The following is a 19,547-nucleotide window of genomic DNA, read 5'->3' on the forward strand; positions in this document are numbered from 1 at the left end:
TCGATCGAACGCTAGCAAGCTTAATTGGTAGCTAGTTAAATTGAAAGCTAGCTCGATTGGTAGCTAGCTTGCTAGCTCAATCATTTGCTCGCCCTATTGCTAGCTCAATTGCTAGCTAGCTTTCTCACCAGCTCACGCACTAGCTAGCTCAATTTCTAACTACCTCGATCACTAGCTACATCGATCGCTAGCTAGCTCAATTGATAGGTAGTTAAATTGAAAGCTAGCTCAACCGCTAGCTATCTCGATAGATGAACATTGAATTTCAGTTTGACAATGTTCGCTTCTTTGACAGGAATTAGCCACGAAAAATTTGAAATCAATCTTGAACCGACAAATATCCAAAAAGGAAGGAGACCAATCACTTTGGACCCGCCTCTAAAAGGCACACTTTTTTTTATGTTTGTCCTTACACGATTCAATGCATTTTTTATTACTCTCATTTCGGGCGTGTGAATTTGATTTTGAACTGGACTTTTTTGGGGGATTTGTTGTTTTTTAATTTCGGCTTTTTCAGACCTTTTTTCAGGATTTTTTGGACATTTCGGATTTTCCAACTTTTTTTTTACTCAAAATTTCGGATTTTTTTTCAACATTATTTTTTTTTTAACCTTTCTTTCTGGGCCCGTTAATTAGATTTAGAACTGGAATTATTTTTTCAGATTCTTTTTTAAATTTCGGATTTTTCAGACATTTTTTTCAAGATTTTTTTCAAAATTTCGGATTTTCCAACTTTTTTTTTACTCAAAATTTCGGATACTTTTTCAACATTATTTTTTTTTTTTTACTTTTCTTTCCGGGCGCATGAATTTGATTTAGACCGGATTTTTTTTTCGGATTCTTTTTTAAATTTCAGATTTTTCAGACTTTTTCTCTGGATTTTTTCTAAAATAAGAGATTTTTACAATCTTTTTTTTCCTCAAAATTTCGATTTTCCCAACCTTTATTTTTTCCTTTTCTTTTCGGGCGCATGAATTTGATTTACGACTGGAATTATTTTTTCGGATTCTTTTTTAAATTTCGGATTTTTTAGACCTTTTTTACGGATTTTTTTGACATTTCGGATTTTCCAACTTTTTTTTACTCAAAATTTCGGATTTTTTTTCAACATTATTTTTTTTTTTTACTTTTCTTTCCGGGCACGTTAATTAGATTTAGACCGGAATTTTTTTTCGGATTCTTTTTTAAATTTTCAGATTTTTCAGACTTTTTTTCTGGATTTTTTTCAAAATAAGAGATTTTTACAACCTTTTTTTTTAACTTTTCTTTTCGGGCGCATGAATTTGATTTACGACTGGAATTATTTTTTCGGATTCTTTTTTAAATTTCAGATTTTTCAGACTTTTTTTTCAGGATTTTTTTCAAAATAACAGATTTTTATAACCTTTTTTTTCCCCTCAAAATTTCGATTTTCCCAACCTTTTTTTTTACTTTTCTTTTCGGGCGCATGAATTTGATTTACAACTGGAATTATTTTTTCGGATTCTTTTTTAAAATTTCCGATTTTTCAGACCTTTTTTCAGGATTTTTTTGACATTTTGGATTTTCCAACTTTTTTTTACTCAAAATTTCGGATTGTTTTTTCAAAATTATTATTTTTTTACTTTTCATTCCGGGCGCGTTAATTAGATTTAGAACTGGAATTTTTTTTCAGATTCTTTTTTAAATTTCAGATTTTTCAGACTTTTTTTTTCTGGATTTTTTTTCAAAATAAGAGATTTTTACAACCTTTTTTCCCCTTAAAATGTCGATTTTCCCAACCTTTTTTTTAACTTTTCTTTTCGGGCGCATGAATTTGATTTACAACTGGAATTATTTGTTCTGATTCTTTTTTAAATTTCGGCTTTTTCAGACCTTTATTCAGGATTTTTTTGGCATTTCGGATTTTCCAACTTTTTTTTTACTCAAAATTTCAGATTTTTTTTTCAAAATTATTATTTTTTTTTACTTTTCATTCCGGGGGCGTTAATTAGTTTTAGAACTGGAATTTTTTTTCAGATTCTTTTTTAAATTTCAGATTTTTCAGACTTTTTTTTCTGGATTTTTTTTCAAAATAAGAGATTTTTACAAGCTTTTTTTTTTCCTCAAAATTTCGATTTTCCCAACGTTTTTTTTAAACTTTTCTTTTCAGGTGCATGAATTTGATTTACAACTGGAATTATTTTTTCGCATTCTTTTTTAAAATTTCGGATTTTTCCGACATTTTTTTTGTACTTTTCTTTTTGGGTGCGTGAATTTGATTTAGAACTGGAATTTTTTTTCAGATTCTTTTTTAAATTACAGATTTTTCAGACTTTTTTTTCTGGATTTTTTTCAAAATAAGAGATTTTTACAACCTTTTTTTTTCCTCAAAATTTCGATTTTCCCAACCTTTTTTTAACTTTTCTTTTCAGGTGCATGAATTTGATTTTTTCAGATTCTTTTTTAAAATTTCAACTGGTTTTTTTTACAGATTTTTCAGACTTTTTTTTCTGGATTTTTTTCAAAATAAGAGATTTTTACAACCTTTTTTTTTCCTCAAAATTTCGATTTTCCCAACCTTTTTTTAACTTTTCTTTTTAGGTGCATGAATTTGATTTACAACTGGAATTATTTTTTCAGATTCTTTTTTAAAATTTCGGATTTTTCCGACATTTTTTTTGTACTTTTCTTTTTGGGTGCGTGAATTTGATTTAGAACTGGAATTTTTTCTTTTTTCTTTGTTGTTGCGCAAACACCCGTCGGCCATTTGATGGAATGCATTTGAAGACGGGCCAAAGCGGCCGCGTCTCATTTCCCATCCGGCCCGCTGGGCGCTGTCTGCGTTTCTGTAATTGGCGAGCGGCGGCGGGAAGGCGGCGAACGTGCGCTAGCATGCGAAGAGAGCGTTAGGCCGGCGTCGCCGCCTGATTGGACGGCGGCGGGGGAGGCTTGCCAGCGCCGAACCCTAAACGAGTGAGAGTGGGGACTCCTGTGGATTGAAAGATTGTCAGCGGCTAAATATTTGCAAAGGCGTCTTTCGGCGCCGTTTGACGGCTCAATCATCGCAACGCCTTCACTCGGGACTATCAGTTATTTATTTTATTTTGGCGGTGGGAGGGGAGGGGCGCATTTCAAGATGGAGAATAATAATAACAATAATTAGGGCTGGTTCAATACGAATTTCTGTTTGTTCAATTTGTCATGGGAGGGGGAATCAAATATTTGGCCGAATAAAATGGCGTTAACAGATGAATCAAAAATAAGTTGTTTTTCCCCTCACAAATTTGAAGTAAAAAATAATGACTGTTATTTTGGTTGATGTGGGACAATGCATGCTAGCTCACTAGCTCGCTCAATTGCTAGCTTGGTAGTTCAATCACTTGCTTGCCCTATTGCTGGCTCAATGTGGGACAATGCATGCTAGCTCACTAGCTCGCTCAATTGCTAGCTTGGTAGTTCAATCACTTGCTTGCCCTATTGCTGGCTCAATCGCTTGCTAGCTCGATTTCCAACTACTTCGATCACTAGCAAGATGACTCGCTAGCCAGCTCAATTGCTAGCTAGCTAAATTGAATGGGAGCTAAATCACTAATTAGTTATGTCCCTAGCATGCTCACTAGCTTGATAACTAGCAAGCTAAATTGCTATCTAGCCTGCTAGCTTGCTAGCTCACTCACTTGCTAGGCCTAATTCTAGCTCAATCGCTACCTAGCTTGCTCACTAGCTAGCTTGATTTCCAACTAACTTGATCACTAGCTAGATTGATCGCAAGCTAGCTCAATTGCTAGCTAGCTCGATCGTTAGCTATCTCACAAGCTAAATTACAAGCTAGCTCAATTGCTAGATAGCTTGATAGCTCAAGCACTTGCAAGCCCTATTGCTGGCTCAATCGCTAGCTGGCTTGATTTCCAACTACTTTTATCACTAGCTAGATTGATCGCTAGCTAGCTCAAATGCTAGCTAGCTAAATTGAAAGCTAGCTCGATCACGAGCTAGCTGTATCGCCAACTACCTCATTAGCTCGATCACTAGCAAACTCAATTGCTAGATAGCCTGATAGCTTGCTAGCTCAATCACTTGCTCGCCCTATTGCCAGCTCAATCGCTAGCCAGCTTGCTCACTAGCTAGCTTGATTTCCAACTAACTTGATCACTAGCTCAATTGAAAACTAGCTCGATCGCTAGCTATCTCACAAGCTAAATTACAAGCGAGCTCAATTGCTAGATAGCCAGATAGCTCAAGCACCTGCAAGCCCTATTGCTTGCTCAATCGCTAGCTAGCTTGATTTCCAAGTACTTTAATCACTAGCTAGATTGATCGCTAGCTCAATTGCTAGCTAGCTAAATTTAAAGCTAGCTCGATCACAAGCTAGCTGTATCGCCAGCTAGCTCACTAGCTCGATCACTAGCTCACTCAATTGCTAGATAGCCTGATAGCTTGCTAGCTCAATCACTTGCTCGCCCTAGTGCCAGCTCAATCGCTAGCTAGCTCGCTCACTATATAGCTTGATTTCCAACTAACTCGATCACTAGTTAGATCTATCGCACGCTAGCTCGATCGCTAGCTAGCTAAATTGAAAGCTAGCTAGCGATCAACTAGCTCAATCGCTAGCTAGCTCGAAAGATGAACATGGAATTTCAGTTTGATTTGCTTTGGTGGGCCAAATTTGGCCCCCGGGCCTTGACTTTCACACCTTTCTTACATTTGCTTTTTCACGCAGCTGAATGAGGTGGACCATCTGTTTCCCGCCCCCCTCCCTTTTATTAACCAACGTGACCCCCAGGAAGCAGTTTGTGGAGAAAAATGGCGTCCATTCTTGGAGCAGCTTGTTCAAGTCACGGCGGAGGTCAACTTCCTGTTGGGAGGCGGGGCATCTGCGCCACGGCTTCGCTGCTTCACGCTTTTGCTTTCCGTGAAAAGGGAGGGGGCAAGTGGGGTGGGGGCGCCGCGGCTAATTGCGAGCGACGCCATCTGCTAGCGGCCCAAGAACATCTTGTGGCTGCCGCCGTCTCTCGCCACGACGCCATATTCCGCGCTGGCGCCACCCACGGGAAGCCCAGCCGAGCGGGGAGTCCAAAGAGTACCCGTGGCGCCGTGAAGGGGGGGGGGCGAAAAGGCCGCTAGTATACATCGGATGCGCGTTTGTGGCAGCGAGAGGCTAGCGAACGACCGCTAAAAGGAAAATCACTTGTTTGATATTTCCCAAAAAAGACGCCCCCCGCCCCGGAAAAAAAAGGCAAAATGAATAAACAAATACAGGTAACATCCGACTTACCACCAGCTCGACTTACGACCACCCGTACTTACGACCACGACCTCCATTTTGAAACATTTTAAAAACAATTAAATTTTCGTAAATCAAATTCATGCGCCCGAAATGAAAAGGAAAAAAATAAAGGTTGGGAAAATCGAAATTTTGAGGAAAAAAAAAGGTTTTAAAAATCTGTTATTTTGAAAAAAATCCAGAAAAAAAAGTCTGAAAAATCTGTAATTTAAAAAAGAATCTGAAAAAAATTCCAGTTCTAAATCTAATTAACGCGCCCGAAAAGAAAAGTTTAAAAAAAGGTTGGGAAAATCGAAATTTTGAGGAAAAAAAAAGGTTGTAAAAATCTGTTATTTTGAAAAAAATCCAGAAAAAAAAGTCTGAAAAATCTGTAATTTAAAAAAGAATCTGAAAAAAAATTCCAGTTCTAAATCTAATTAACGCGCCCGGAATGAAAAGTAAAAAAAAATAATAATTTTGAAAAAAAAAAATCTGAAATTTTGAGTAAAAAAAAGTTGGAAAATCCGAAATGTCAAAAAAATCCTGAAAAAAGGTCTGAAAAATCAGAAATTTTAAAAAAGAATCCGAAAAAATGATTCCAGTTGTAAATCAAATTTATGCCCCCAAAAAGAAAAGTTAAAAAAAAAGGTTGGGAAAATCGAAATTTTGAGGGAAAAAAAGGTTGTAAAAATCTCTTATTTTGAAAAAAATCCAGGAAAAAAAAGTCTGAAAAATCTGTAATTTAAAAAAGAATCTGAAAAAAATTCCAGTTCTAAATCTAATTAACGCGCCCGGAATGAAAAGTAAAAAAAAAAAAATAATAATTTTGAAAAAAAAAATCCGAAATTTTGAGTAAAAAAAAGTTGGAAAATCCAAAATGTCAAAAAAATCCTGAAAATAGGTCTGAAAAATCCGAAATTTTAAAAAAGAATCCGAAAAAATAATTCCAGTTGTAAATCAAATTCATGCGCCCGAAAAGAAAAGTTAAAAAAAAAGGTTGGGAAAATTGAAATTTTGAGGGAAAAAAAAGGTTGTAAAAATCTCTTATTTTGAAAAAAATCCAGAAAAAAAGTCTGAAAAATCTGAAATTTAAAAAAGAATCTGAAAAAAAATTCCAGTTCCCCACCTGGCACCACAACGCACTAGCGAGCTAAATTGAAAGCTAGGTCATTTGCTAGCTTGCTTGATCGCTAGTTAGTAACGTGTTTGACCATTTTGGCCAGCCAGCCAGCATGTCACTCTCGCACAGCAATCGACCGTGTGATGACACCAGAAGGGGGAGTTTGCCAGTCATTTAGCCTTCGAGTCTCTATTCAACATTTTGAATGGATTTCGACTTATGACCATTTTGACTTACGGCCGTTTGGTCGGAATGGAATTTGGTCGTAAGTCGGATTTTAGGATTTTTCACACCTTTTTTCAGGATTTTTTCAAAATGTCGGATTTTCTGACCCTTTATTTTCCTCAAAATTTGGGGTTTTTCCAACCTTTTTTCCTCAAAATGTGGGGTTTTTTCAACCTTTTTTTCTCAAAAATTTGGATTTTTCCGACATTTTTTTCAGGGTTTTCTCAAAATTTCGGATTTTCCCAACCTTTTTTTCTCGAAATTTCAGATTTTTCCAACTTTTTTTGCTTTTCGTTTCGGACGCGTGAATTTGATGTTGAACTGGTGTTATTTTTTTTAATTCTTTTTAAAATTTTGTATTTTTCAAAATTCTGGATTTTTCCAACCTTTTTTTTTACTTTTCTTTTTGTGTGCGTGATTTTGATTTTTAACTGGATTTTTTTTCAGATTCTTTCTTAAATTTTCGATTTTGCAGACATTTTTTTCAGGGTTTTCTCAAAATTTTGGATTTTCACAACCTTTTTTTTCTCGAAATTTCTGATTTTTCCAACTTTTTTGCTTTTCTTTTCGGGCGCGTGAATTTGATTTTGAACTGGTATTATTTTTTTAATTCTTTTTTTAAATTTTGGATTTTTCAAAATTTTGGATTTTTCCAACCTTTTCTTTTCTCAAAATTTCGGCTTTTTCTGACCCTTTCTTTTCTTACTTTTCTTTTTGTCTGCGTGATTTTGATTTTTAACTGGATTTTTTTTCAGATTCTTTTTTAAATTTTCGATTTTTCAGACCTTTTTTCCAGGGTTTACTCGAAATTTCGGATTTTCCCAACCTTTTTTTTCTCAAAATTTCTGATTTTCCCAACTTTTTTTGCTTTTCTTTTCGGGCGCGTGCATTTGATTTTGAACTGGTATTATATTTTTTTTTAATTCTTTTTTAAATTTTGTATTTTTCAAAATTTTGGATTTTTCCAACCTTTTCTTTTCTCAAAATTTTGGATTTATCCGAATTTTTTTTTTTTTTTTACTTTTCTTTTTGGGCGCGTGAGTGATTTTTAACTGGATTTTTTTTTCAGATTATTTTTTAAGTCAGGAATGTAGGAACAATCAGTGGGGCCACAGGGAGCGGTCCTCTGCCCCCCCAACCTGAGAGTAGGGACCTATCATAGCTGTGTCCGGCGCCACCATGTCTGGACATTAGGGATATATAAATAGGGCCGATACGACCAGTCAGACTTTAGTTCGCTGACGAAGCCTCTTGGATAGGAGGCGAAACGTCCGAAACCTTCACTTTTGTACAGATGACGGCTGAAGAAACCTTCTCATCGATTATTTTTTCAATGTTTCGATTTTTCAGACTTTTTTTTCAGGGTTTTCTCGAAATTTCGGATTTTCCCAACCTTTTTTTTCTCGAAATTTCTGATTTTTCCAACTTTTTTTGCATTTCTTTTCAGGCGCGTGCATTTGATTTTGAACTGTTGTTTTTTTTATTCTTTTTTAAATTTTGTATTTTTCAGACCTTTTTTTCTGGATTTTTTTGAAATTTCGGATTTTCTGACTTTTTTTTCTTCAAAATTTCAGATTTTTTCCGCCATTTTTTTTGTACTCTTCTTTTTGGGCACGTGAATTTGATTTTGAACTGGCATTTTTCTTTTTTTCTTTGTGGTTGCGCAAACACCCGTCGGCCATTTGATAGAATGCATTTGAAGACAGGTCCAAAGCGGCCGCGTCTCATTTCCTATCCGGCCCGCTGGGCGCCGTAGGTGTTTCTCTAATTGGCGAGCGGCGGCTGGAAAGCACGCATTTTGACTTACGACCGTTTGTAAGTCGGATGTTACCTGTACATAAATATATGTGACCGCACAGAGATGACAATTGGAGCTCGTAATCGCAGCCGTTGTGGCCGTTTTTGGGGTATGGGAAGAAATCAAAGCACCCAGAGAAAAGCCGCGGTAGCACCGGGAGAATGTGTCATATGAACGTCTATTTGAGGATGTTCTTGGTTCAAGGTGGTGGGGGGGTGCGTCATCATAAAAAAAATGGATTTGTGGGAAAAATGGCGATTGAATGTAAATTGACAAGCAAAATGATGTGAGTTGGAGTCGGGGGTGTAGTGGGATGGAGGTGATGCTGATTGTTTGGTTTCACACAACCCCCCCCCCCCCCCCTCTCATGCTGGGCCCCGCCCACACCCCGATTCCATTGAGCCCCCCTCTCATTTGGCCACGAGGCTCATGTTACTACACGGAAAGTATTGATTAGAACAAACGCCCCCCCCTGCCGAGCTGCAAGAAGAAGACGACCTCTCCCGGCCCCCCAACCGCCCCCCACCCCAGGCCGGCACGCTCGGCGGGGTCCGAGGCGTCATTCAGAGGCCATTTTGCCTGATTAGGCGTTTTGTATGGGCCCATTATCACCGGAGAGCTCCTTAAGTGCGCCGCCAAATTGAACGAATAGACCGAGCGTGTGTGTGTGTGTGGGGGGGGGGGGGGGGGGGGGGGGGGGCACATGGAAAAGCCTCAACATAGAATGAGGAAAAACTCACTGGAGAGAAACGAGAAAAAAAAATTCTAAACCAGTGATACCTCAGCTCATGAACATTTTTAAACCCAGAAAGTCTGCCAAACATTTATTTCCCATAAGAGACCATTAAAATGAAAATAATCCGTTTCCAGGTCCCCATAAAACATATTTTTCTACTAAATAAGCCTTAAAACTACACAAAATATACATTATTTTATGTATAATATGTGTGCTATTGTATTGTAATTAAAGAAATAAACTGTATTGTGAAGTTGCCATGCTTTCTCGGCAATAATACCCTCACTCACACGGTCCCCTGCTAGCTGCTTTTCGCTAATCCAAATCAACAGAAGTTTTTTAACCTCTTCTATTGCCTGAGACCGTTGCTTAGACAACACCGAAGCACCCTTAGCCACACATAGCAATGGTCGACTTAGCATACTGGTACTGGGACGCTAAGTCACACAAACGCACACCTTGTTGGTGTTTTTTGATGAGCTCCATCTTCTGCTCGACCGTCATTTTCTTTTGTGTCCTCTTGGGTTTAACACTAGCCTGTTGTGGTGTCTTTTTCGGTCCACTCATAGCAAAAGTACTCGACACGATAACAAACCACATCTGCACTCAAAGGAAGGGGGGTGAAAAAAACTAGTCCGCCAACCACCGTGGCGACCAAGACTATATGCTCGCGAATTTAATGTTTGTAAGGTGAAAAGTTCGGGAGCTAAAGCTGAGTTATCGCTGTATATGGCGATACGGAGAAATATTTTGTTTCCTTCTCATCTTTAAGTTTAAGCAATTTATCGACCCCAATCTCACTTTTCACGTTTTTTTTAAATAAATATGATTACAATAAATTTCTCAAAATGAGAAAAATCCCGTCTATATTGGAGATCTTTTGGTACCCGCAACGTACGTATGTCGAAAAACACTTTGGACGGCGACGTCGCGTCGGTTAGCGCTTGCGCATTCAGGCGGCTAGCTTGTTCGCGACTTTTCCGATCGCCGCAAAATGGCCGACCGGGTCGTTGCGACGTCATTCGCTGATGCATCAACAATTTGCTTTGCCATCCGTTCATGTGGCTGAAGATTATTTCATAATATTTGAAAAAAATGTTTTTTTTGGGGGGGGTGGTGCGTGTTTTGCATACCAGGCAGGAGAAGGAGTCATTCATGCGGTGCTGCAGCGTTTGCCTCTGCAAAATGGCGAAGAGACGAGCGTGGTCGAAACGGCACGGCGGCGACGACACCAGCTCCTCCACGCCTCGACGTTCCGACGGGTCCAGACCTCAAAACAAACAAAAACACAAAACGCTTCATTCATTCGCTCGTTGATTCATTCGTTGATTTCTTGATTCATTTGTTGATTCGTTCATTGATTCATTTGTTGATTCATTCGTTGATTCGTTTTTTGATTTGTTCGTTCGCTTGTTGAGTTGTTGGTTCATTGGTTCGTGTATTTGTTGGTTTGTTCAGTCATTTGTTTGCTTTTTGGTTCGTTCATTCGATCGTTGATTCATTTGTTGTTTCGTTCGTTGATTCGATCATTGATTCATTTGATGATTCGTTCGTTAATTTAGTCATTGATTCATTCGTTGATTCGTTGATTCGTTCGTTGGTTGGTTCGTTGGTTGGTTCGTTGGTTGGTTCATTCGTTGGGTAGTTCGTTGGTTGATTCGTTGGCTGATTCGTTGGTTGGTTGGTTGGTCCGTTGGTTGGTTGGTTGATTGGTTCGTTGGTTGGTTCTTTGGTTGGTTCGTTCGTTCATTCGTTGGTTGGTTTGTGGGTTGGTTGGTTGATTGGTTCGTTGGTTGGTTGGTTCGTTCGTTGGTTGGTTCGTTCGTTCGATCGTTGGTTGGTTCGTTGGTTCGTTCGTTGATTCATTTGTTGATTCGTTCATGATTCGTTCATGATTCCTTCGTTCGTTCATTCGTTTGTTTATTCATTTGTTCGTTCATTCGTTCGCTCATTCGTTTGTTGATGTCTTCGTTGATTAGTTTGTTGATTCGTTCATGGATTCATTCTTTGATTTTTTTAGCCTTCGCTTGTTTGAGTCGTTGGTGCATTAGTTCGGTAATACGTTGGTTTGTACATTCGTTTGTTTGGTTTTTGGTTTGTTCATTCGATCGTTGATTCATTCGTTGATTCATTCATTGATTCATTTGTTGATTCGTTTGTTGATTCGTTCGTTGATTCGTTTGTTCATTCGTTCGTTCATTAGTTGATTCGTTTGTTGATTCGTTTGTTAATTCGTTCATGATTCATTCATTGATTCGTTTGTTGATTCGCTCGTTTGCTTGATGAGTCCTTGTTTCATTGGTTCGGTTATACGTTGGTTTGTTCATTCGTTTGTTTGCTTTTTGGTTCGTTGATTCGATCGTTGATTCATTCATTCTTTCATTGATTCGTTGGTTGATTGGTTCATTGGTTTGGTTATACGTTGGTTTGTTCATTCGTTTGTTTGCTTTTTGGTTTCTTCATTCGATCGTTGATTCATTCGTTGATTCATTCATTGATTCATTTGTTGATTCGTTCGTTGATTCGTTTGTTCATTCGTTCGTTTATTCGTTCGTTCATTCGTTGATTTGTTTGTTGGTTCGTTTGTTAATTCGTTCATGATTCATTCATTGATTCGTTTGTTGATTCGCTCGTTTGCTCGATGAGTCCTTGTTTCATTGGTTCGGTTATACGTTGGTTTGTTCATTCGTTTGTTTGCTTTTTGGTTCGTTGATTCGATCGTTGATTCATTCGTTGATTCATTCATTGATTCATTTGTTGATTGGTTCATTGGTTTGGTTATACGTTGGTTTGTTCATTCGTTTGTTTGCTTTTTGGTTTCTTCATTCGATCGTTGATTCATTCGTTGATTCATTCATTGATTCATTTGTTGATTCGTTCGTTGATTTGTTTGTTCATTCGTTCGTTCATTCGTTGATTCATTTGCTGATTCGTTTGTTAATTCGTTCATGACTCATTCATTGATTCGTTTGTTGATTCGCTCGTTTGCTCGATGAGTCCTTGTTTCATTGGTTCGGTTATACGTTGGTTTGTTCATTCGTTTGTTTGCTTTTTGGTTTCTTCATTCGATCTTTGATTCATTCCTTGATTCATTCATTGATTCATTTGTTGATTCGTTCGTTGATTCGTTTGTTCATTCGTTCGTTCATTCGTTGATTCATTTGTTGATTCGTTTGTTAATTCGTTCATGATTCATTCATTGATTCGTTTGTTGATTCGCTCGTTTGCTCGATGAGTCCTTGTTTCATTGGTTCGGTTATACGTTGGTTTGTTCATTCGTTTGTTTGCTTTTTGGTTCGTTGATTCGATCGTTGATTCATTCATTCTTTCATTGATTCGTTGGTTGATTGGTTCATTGGTTTGGTTATACGTTGGTTTGTTCATTCGTTTGTTTGCTTTTTGGTTTTTTCATTCGATCGTTGATTCATTCGTTGATTCATTCATTGATTCATTTGTTGATTCGTTCGTTGATTTGTTGGTTCATTCGTTCGTTCATTCGTTGATTCATTTGCTGATTCGTTTGTTAATTCGTTCATGACTCATTCATTGATTCGTTTGTTGATTCGCTCGTTTGCTCGATGAGTCCTTGTTTCATTGGTTCGGTTATACGTTGGTTTGTTCATTCGTTTGTTTGCTTTTTGGTTTCTTCATTCGATCTTTGATTCATTCCTTGATTCATTCATTGATTCATTTGTTGATTCGTTCGTTGATTCGTTTGTTGATTCGTTTGTTCATTCGTTGATTCATTTGTTGATGCGTTTGTTAATTCGTTCATGATTCATTCATTGATTCGTTTGTTGATTCGCTCGTTTGCTCGATGAGTCCTTGTTTCATTGGTTCGGTTATACGTTGGTTTGTTCATTCGTTTGTTTGCTTTTTGGTTCGTTGATTCGATCGTTGATTCATTCATTCTTTCATTGATTCGTTGGTTGATTGGTTCATTGGTTTGGTTATACATTGGTTTGTTCATTCGTTTGTTTGCTTTTTGGTTTCTTCATTCGGTCGTTGATTCATTCGTTGATTCATTCATTGATTCATTTGTTGATTCGTTCGTTGATTCGTTTGTTCATTCGTTCGTTCATTCGTTGATTCATTTGTTGATTCGTTTGTTAATTCGTTCATGATTCATTCATTGATTCGTTTGTTGATTCGCTCGTTTGCTCGATGAGTCCTTGTTTCATTGGTTCGGTTATACGTTGGTTTGTTCATTCGTTTGTTTGCTTTTTGGTTTCTTCATTCGATCTTTGATTCATTCCTTGATTCATTCATTGATTCATTTGTTGATTCGTTCGTTGATTCGTTTGTTCATTCGTTCGTTCATTCGTTGATTCATTTGTTGATTCGTTTGTTAATTCGTTCATGATTCATTCATTGATTCGTTTGTTGATTCGCTCGTTTGCTCGATGAGTCCTTGTTTCATTGGTTCGGTTATACGTTGGTTTGTTCATTCGTTTGTTTGCTTTTTGGTTCGTTGATTCGATCGTTGATTCATTCATTCTTTCATTGATTCGTTGGTTGATTGGTTCATTGGTTTGGTTATACATTGGTTTGTTCATTCGTTTGTTTGCTTTTTGGTTTCTTCATTCGATCGTTGATTCATTCGTTGATTCATTCATTGATTCATTTGTTGATTCGTTCGTTGATTCGTTTGTTCATTCGTTCGTTCATTCGTTGATTCGTTTGTTGATTCGCTCGTTTGCTCGATGAGTCCTTGTTTCATTGGTTCGGTTATACGTTGGTTTGTTCATTCGTTTGTTTGCTTTTTGGTTTCTTCATTCGATCGTTGGTTCGATCGTTGATTCGTTTTTGATTCGTTCGTTGATTCGTTCGCTGATTCGTGGATTCTTTTGTTGATTCGTAATAAACAATTTGTAGCGTCAAAATGTACATGAGTGGTCCAAGTTTGAAAAGAGTGAAAAAGCGGAGCGTCGAGATGAGCACAAACGTGGCCGGGAGCGAGTCACCGCCAGCCACGCAATTAGGGGAAGAAAAGCAAAGGGCTGTGGGGGGGGGGGGGGGGGGTTGCTTGGGTCGCGCGCGTTCAAGGCCAGTCGGCCATGTTCATTTGCGCCCGGTTAATGGTCGCCCTTGCGCGGGTAGCGCCCGCGGGACTTGCGGCCATTTTTTTTGTCTTTCTCAAAGATGAAAAAGACATCGGCAGACAATTGGGCGCCCCCCACCCCCCCATCCCCCGCCATACGCACATTTGCCGCTTTTGTGGCTTTTGTGCCGCGCGGGAGAAAAGATGGCAAAAAGTGACATTTCCACCATCACATCCTCATTTGCTTTTTTTTCTTCTTCCGACGTGCCCAGAGGGGCCAAATGGCGGCGGGGGTGTGGGGGGGGGGTCTCCCATCCAATACCGATGTAGGTCACTTTTGGTTTCTTCACGTTTTTTACTTTCCTATTTGGACAATTTCTTAACAAGTAAAATGTTAATGCATTTCCTTTGAATTGTTTTTCTTTAATGAAAACTCTACAAATAATTATGAGCAATGATAAACGGAAGGGATTTTTTTAGCTATTTATTTGTTTGTTTATTTATGTATTTATAAATGTGTTTATTTATTCATTTGTGCAATTATTTATTTATTTATCAATTTATATGTTTATGTATTTATTTATGCACTTATTTTTTTATATTGCTATTTATTTATGGCTTTTGTCCCACGCGGGAGAAAAGATGGCAAAAAGTGACATTTCCACCATCACAAACATTATTGTTGTTTATTTATTATCAATCCATTTATTTAGTCATGTAGTGATACCTTGGCTTACGGACTTAATTGGTTCCCAGAGTGTGTAAGGCGAAAAGTGCGTATCCCAAAAATTAATTTCCCATCGAAAACCATTAAAATGAGAATAATCCGTTCCCAGGTCCCTATAAAACAGAATTTTCTAAGCCTTAAAACTATACAAAATATACATTATTTTACGTATAATAAATGTGCTATGGTATTATAATTAAGGGAATAAACTGTACTGTATAATACATTATTTTTATTTACCTTTGTGATATAAATATACATAATGTGTCTCAAGGAGCTCGGAAGTTGTGATATTGCAACAGCAATGGATGCAAGCAGACACACTAGAAACATCATTAATAGCTGCTTCCCTTGCTTGTCTTTTCATTTCAAATTGAACTGATGGCGAGTGCGGGTTATTTGTGGAACCTTGCAGTCTACACGCTGCCTTTGAACAATCAAAGTTGAAACTGTCGTCTGCCTGTCTCTTTAATGTTTAACCCCGTTTTTGACCAATCACGTGGCCTTAACCGACGACTGGGGACGGGGGGAATCGAGGACCAAAACAAGCCGGATGCCATTTTCTTTGAGGAGAACGGGCTCGTTCGCGAACGACACATCACTCATTGTGGCAACACCGTGTGAATCCTGAAAAATAGTTTGTATGCCAAGGTAAAATTTTCCAACAAGGAAATCCAACAAGGAGCAAATTATACAGTATACTGTTGTTTGACCCCAATTTCAACCATGGAGAAACGTACGAAATGTGATATGTGAACAACGTTCAAGGCAATCGTGGCTGTGGGGGACAATCCAACAAGCAACTCCTTCATCCTGAAATAGTTTGACATGCCGCAGAATACTTCATCAACGTAAATAATGTAAACGTTGCACTTTTCGTTTTCCATACATGTATTTAATTGTGTTGTATTCAGATATCTTTATCGCTTGCAATAATCGCAGTTTTTCATGTTTTTACATGCTGAAGTTCGTGGTTTCTCTCGTGTGTACAATGTCAACAATGTCGAGTGATACGCAGAGTCACGATTGCAAGAGTGTGTTATAAAAATAATAAAGGACGTTTTTAATTAATCTTCTTCTTTTCCTTTCGGCTTTTCCCCTCAGGGGTCGCCACAGCGAATCAATGTCCTCCATCTAACCCGGTTTTGTGCATCCTCTTCTCTCACACCAGCTACCTTCATGTCCTCTTTGACCACATCCATAAACCTCCTCTTCGGTCTTCCTCTCGGTCTCCTGCCTGGCAGTTCAAGGCTCAGCATCCTTCTCCCGATATAGTCACTCTCTCTCCTCTGGACATGTCCAAACCATCTCAGTCTGACTTTCTCTGCAAAGCCTCTAACATGAATTGTGCCTCTAATGTACTCCTTCCTGATTCTATCCAACCTGGTCACTCCCAAAGAAAACCTCAACATCTTCAGCTCTGCCACCTCCAGCTCTGCTTCCTGTCTTTTCTTCAGTGGCACCGTCTCCAGTCCAAACATTATGGCTGGCCTCACCACTGTTTTATACACTTTTCCTTTCATCCTAGCTGAAACCCTTCTATCACACATCACACCTGACATTTTTCTCCAGCCGCTCCAGCCTGCCTGGACACGCTTCTTCACGTCTTTTCCACACTCTCCATTGCTCTGGACAGTTGATCCCAAGTACTTAAAATCCTCCACTTTCTTTATCTCTTCTCCCTGTAGCATCACTCTTGCACTTGGATCCCTCTCATTCACACACATTTATTCCGTCTTGCTGCGACTGATCTTCATTCCTCTCCTTTCCAGGGCATATCTCCACACCTCTAGTTTCTCCGCCACCTGTTCCCTGTTCTCGCTACAGATCACAATGTCATCTGCAAACATCATGGTCCAAGGAGATTCTTGTCTAACATCGTCTGTCAACCTGTCCATCACCATAGCAAACAAGAAGGGGCTCAGAGCTGACCCCTGGTGGAGTCCCACCTCCACCTTGAATTCCTCAGTCACACCGACAGCACACCTCACAACTGTCTTCCAGTCATGATACATGTCTTGCACCGCTCTGACATACTTTTCCGTCACTCCAGACTTCCTCATGCAATGCCACAGCTCTTCTCTGGGCACCATGTCGTACGCTTTCTCCAGATCTCCATCCATCCATCCATCCATCCATCCATCCATCCATACATACATACACATATATACATACACATATACACACATACACATTTTCACATATACACACACACATATACACATATATCTCCTCTTTCATCTAGAACTGCTTCATGTAACAAAGAGGGTACAGAAAGTGCTTAAGAATGAATGACTGTGTATTTGTGTTGTCATATTGTCTTTGTGTTGTCATATTATTTATTTAGTTTTGTTCTTTTGACTTCAGACTTCAATCAATTTATAAATATACACACACACGTGTGTGTGTGTGTGTGTGTGTGTGTGTGTGTGTGTGTGTGTGTGTGTGTGTGAGTGTGTGTGTGTGTATTGATGTATTTTGCGCCACCGGCAGACATTTGCCACTTTTGAAATTGTGAGGGCACATTTGATTTGATTTTGATTGATTTGAACTGAGACAAGGCAAAAGATGGCGGCGCATTGGCAGGCGCGCACGCGTTGGCCCACTTTGGCCACTTTTGTCCGACAACAACAACAACAACAACAAAAAAAACGAAACAAAACCCAAAGAAAGCCAAAAGACAACCCGACGTCCACAATTGGCTGCCATGTTTTTCGCTTCCCATATAGGTCAGTCGACACGCTCGCCGATTGTCAAGATTTGCCCAAGCAACAGAGCCAAGACATATGGATCGGCGCCAATGATAAACACCCACCCCGCCCCCACTCCCTGCAATCGATTGACGCCTGTCAAGTGCAACTTTCAGCTATTATCCACCACGCGTGTTGGGGTGGGGGGGGGGGGGGGTTGTTTCTGGCCCAGATGGCGACTTTTTGCTCCACATTGTCTGCGGCTTTCCACACTCGCCGCGGCAGAGGCCTTCGGAGGCGCCCCCCAGAACAATTAAAGTGGGACGGACGCAACTCCAGGCGACAAAGTCGCATCAACTTATTGATTAGCGAGCGAGCTAGCTCAAGGCCAGGAGACGGGAATCAAAAAGGGGGGGGGGGGGGGGGTAGTGTGTGTCACAAAGACGGCGCGTGCAAAAGCGTGACGGCCCCGAGTCGCTCTGTTTCGGCGGCGTGCGCCAGTCGTCACCGCGACGGTCACATCCATGTGACAAGCGGCGGCGGAGGCTGACGGCAGCTTATCGACGCGCGACCTTTCACCTTCAGGTGCGGCGGCACCAGAGACCACCGAGCGCGATAGCGTAGCGCGCTAGCGGAGTGCGACAGCGGCGCCGAGACACAGATGAGGACGGACAGCTCGTCGGACGATATCGGACGTCGTTCTTCCGGAAAGTTTTCTGGCCGCAAAGACGCAGCTGGCGGATGTCGTCGGGTGGGGAATGGAGGGGGGAGGGGTCAAAGGCCGCGTCTGAGGCTTTGACGGCCGACTTCAAGGCGGCGAGCGTAAAAGACTGCTGATGTTTGATTGACAGCATCATCGCTAACGCTAATCTGCATTAACAGTGGAAATTTGATGCCTCGGGACGACCAATCACTTTATTTTTTTTTGTCGTTTCTCATTTTCCGACACGCCTTTCTGCCATTTGGTACGAGCGCTCGCCGTTTTACCCCCACGAGGCGGATTACAAAATGGCAAAAAGGCTTAACAACAAAAAAAAAAGAAATAATAATACTAAAAATCCATTTAATTTCTAAGCGCCTTTCAAAACTCTTAAGGTCACTTTACAGTCACAGGATCAGTTTTTCTGTGGTGAGCAGCGACAGCCACACGCACCAGCGTTCACTAAACCTAGCTAGCTAGTCAATCAATAGCCAACAGATACCTAGCTAGATAGCCATCCGGCTAGATCAGGGGTGTCAAAGTCATTTTTTGCCGCGGGCCACATTGTAGTTATGGTTTCCTCTCGAGGGCCGTTATGAATTTGGGGAACCCATTAGAATGTTTAAATCCCTTCAAATATTACATATAGAGCACACAGCAAATTAATGAATAACTCGTTTTCAAATCTGAAGTCAAGAATAATGACTTTTATTGTGGTTGACATCCAAAAATATGACATTTTGGCTCAGATTTTAGCAATCATCATGGAATTTAACAAGTTTGATTTGCTTTCGCGGGCCGAAAAAAATGATGTGGTGGGCCGGATTTGGCCCGCGGGCCTTGACTTTGACACCTGTGGGCTAGATAGTGGATAGCTAGCTAGAAAGTCAGATAGCTAATAGATAGCAAAACAGCTAGCAAATAATAATAATAATAATAATAATAATAATAAATTTAATTTATGAACACCTTTCAAAACTCTCAAGGTCAATTTGTCACAGGATAAGTTTTTTTTCCTTGTGAGCAGCGGCAGCCACACGCTGCAGCATTCACTCAAGCCGGAAGTAACTTAAATCGATAGAAAGCTAGCTAGCCAATCGATAGCCAAATCGCGACTTGCCCCTATGAGGACAAACACTATTATTTGAAATGATTGGCCGTTCCGACGCCTTTAATTTCCACCGTGAATGCAGATTAGCGTTAGCGATGATGCCGTCAATCAAATGTCTTTTTTTTTCTGTCTGTTATAATTTTTCGCCAAGCCTTTTTGCCATTTTGTACGAGCG

The 19,547-nt window shown here is 39.6% G+C and overlaps 1 protein-coding gene across 1 annotated transcript in view; it reads right to left on the minus strand.

Annotated features, from left to right (window-relative positions):
- Positions 1–19,547, minus strand: part of cadps2 (calcium dependent secretion activator 2) — a 125,744-nt gene that overhangs the window by 68,332 nt on the left and 37,865 nt on the right. The window contains exon 11 of the mRNA XM_088995605.1: positions 10,237–10,373. Coding sequence (XP_088851731.1) covers positions 10,237–10,373 — 137 coding nt within the window. The remainder of the gene's footprint in view (positions 1–10,236; positions 10,374–19,547) is intronic.

This window comes from Hippocampus bargibanti, linkage group LG05, assembly GCF_051943395.1.
Source record: "Hippocampus bargibanti isolate YZ-2025 linkage group LG05, ASM5194339v1, whole genome shotgun sequence".
Lineage (NCBI taxonomy): Eukaryota > Metazoa > Chordata > Actinopteri > Syngnathiformes > Syngnathidae > Hippocampus > Hippocampus bargibanti.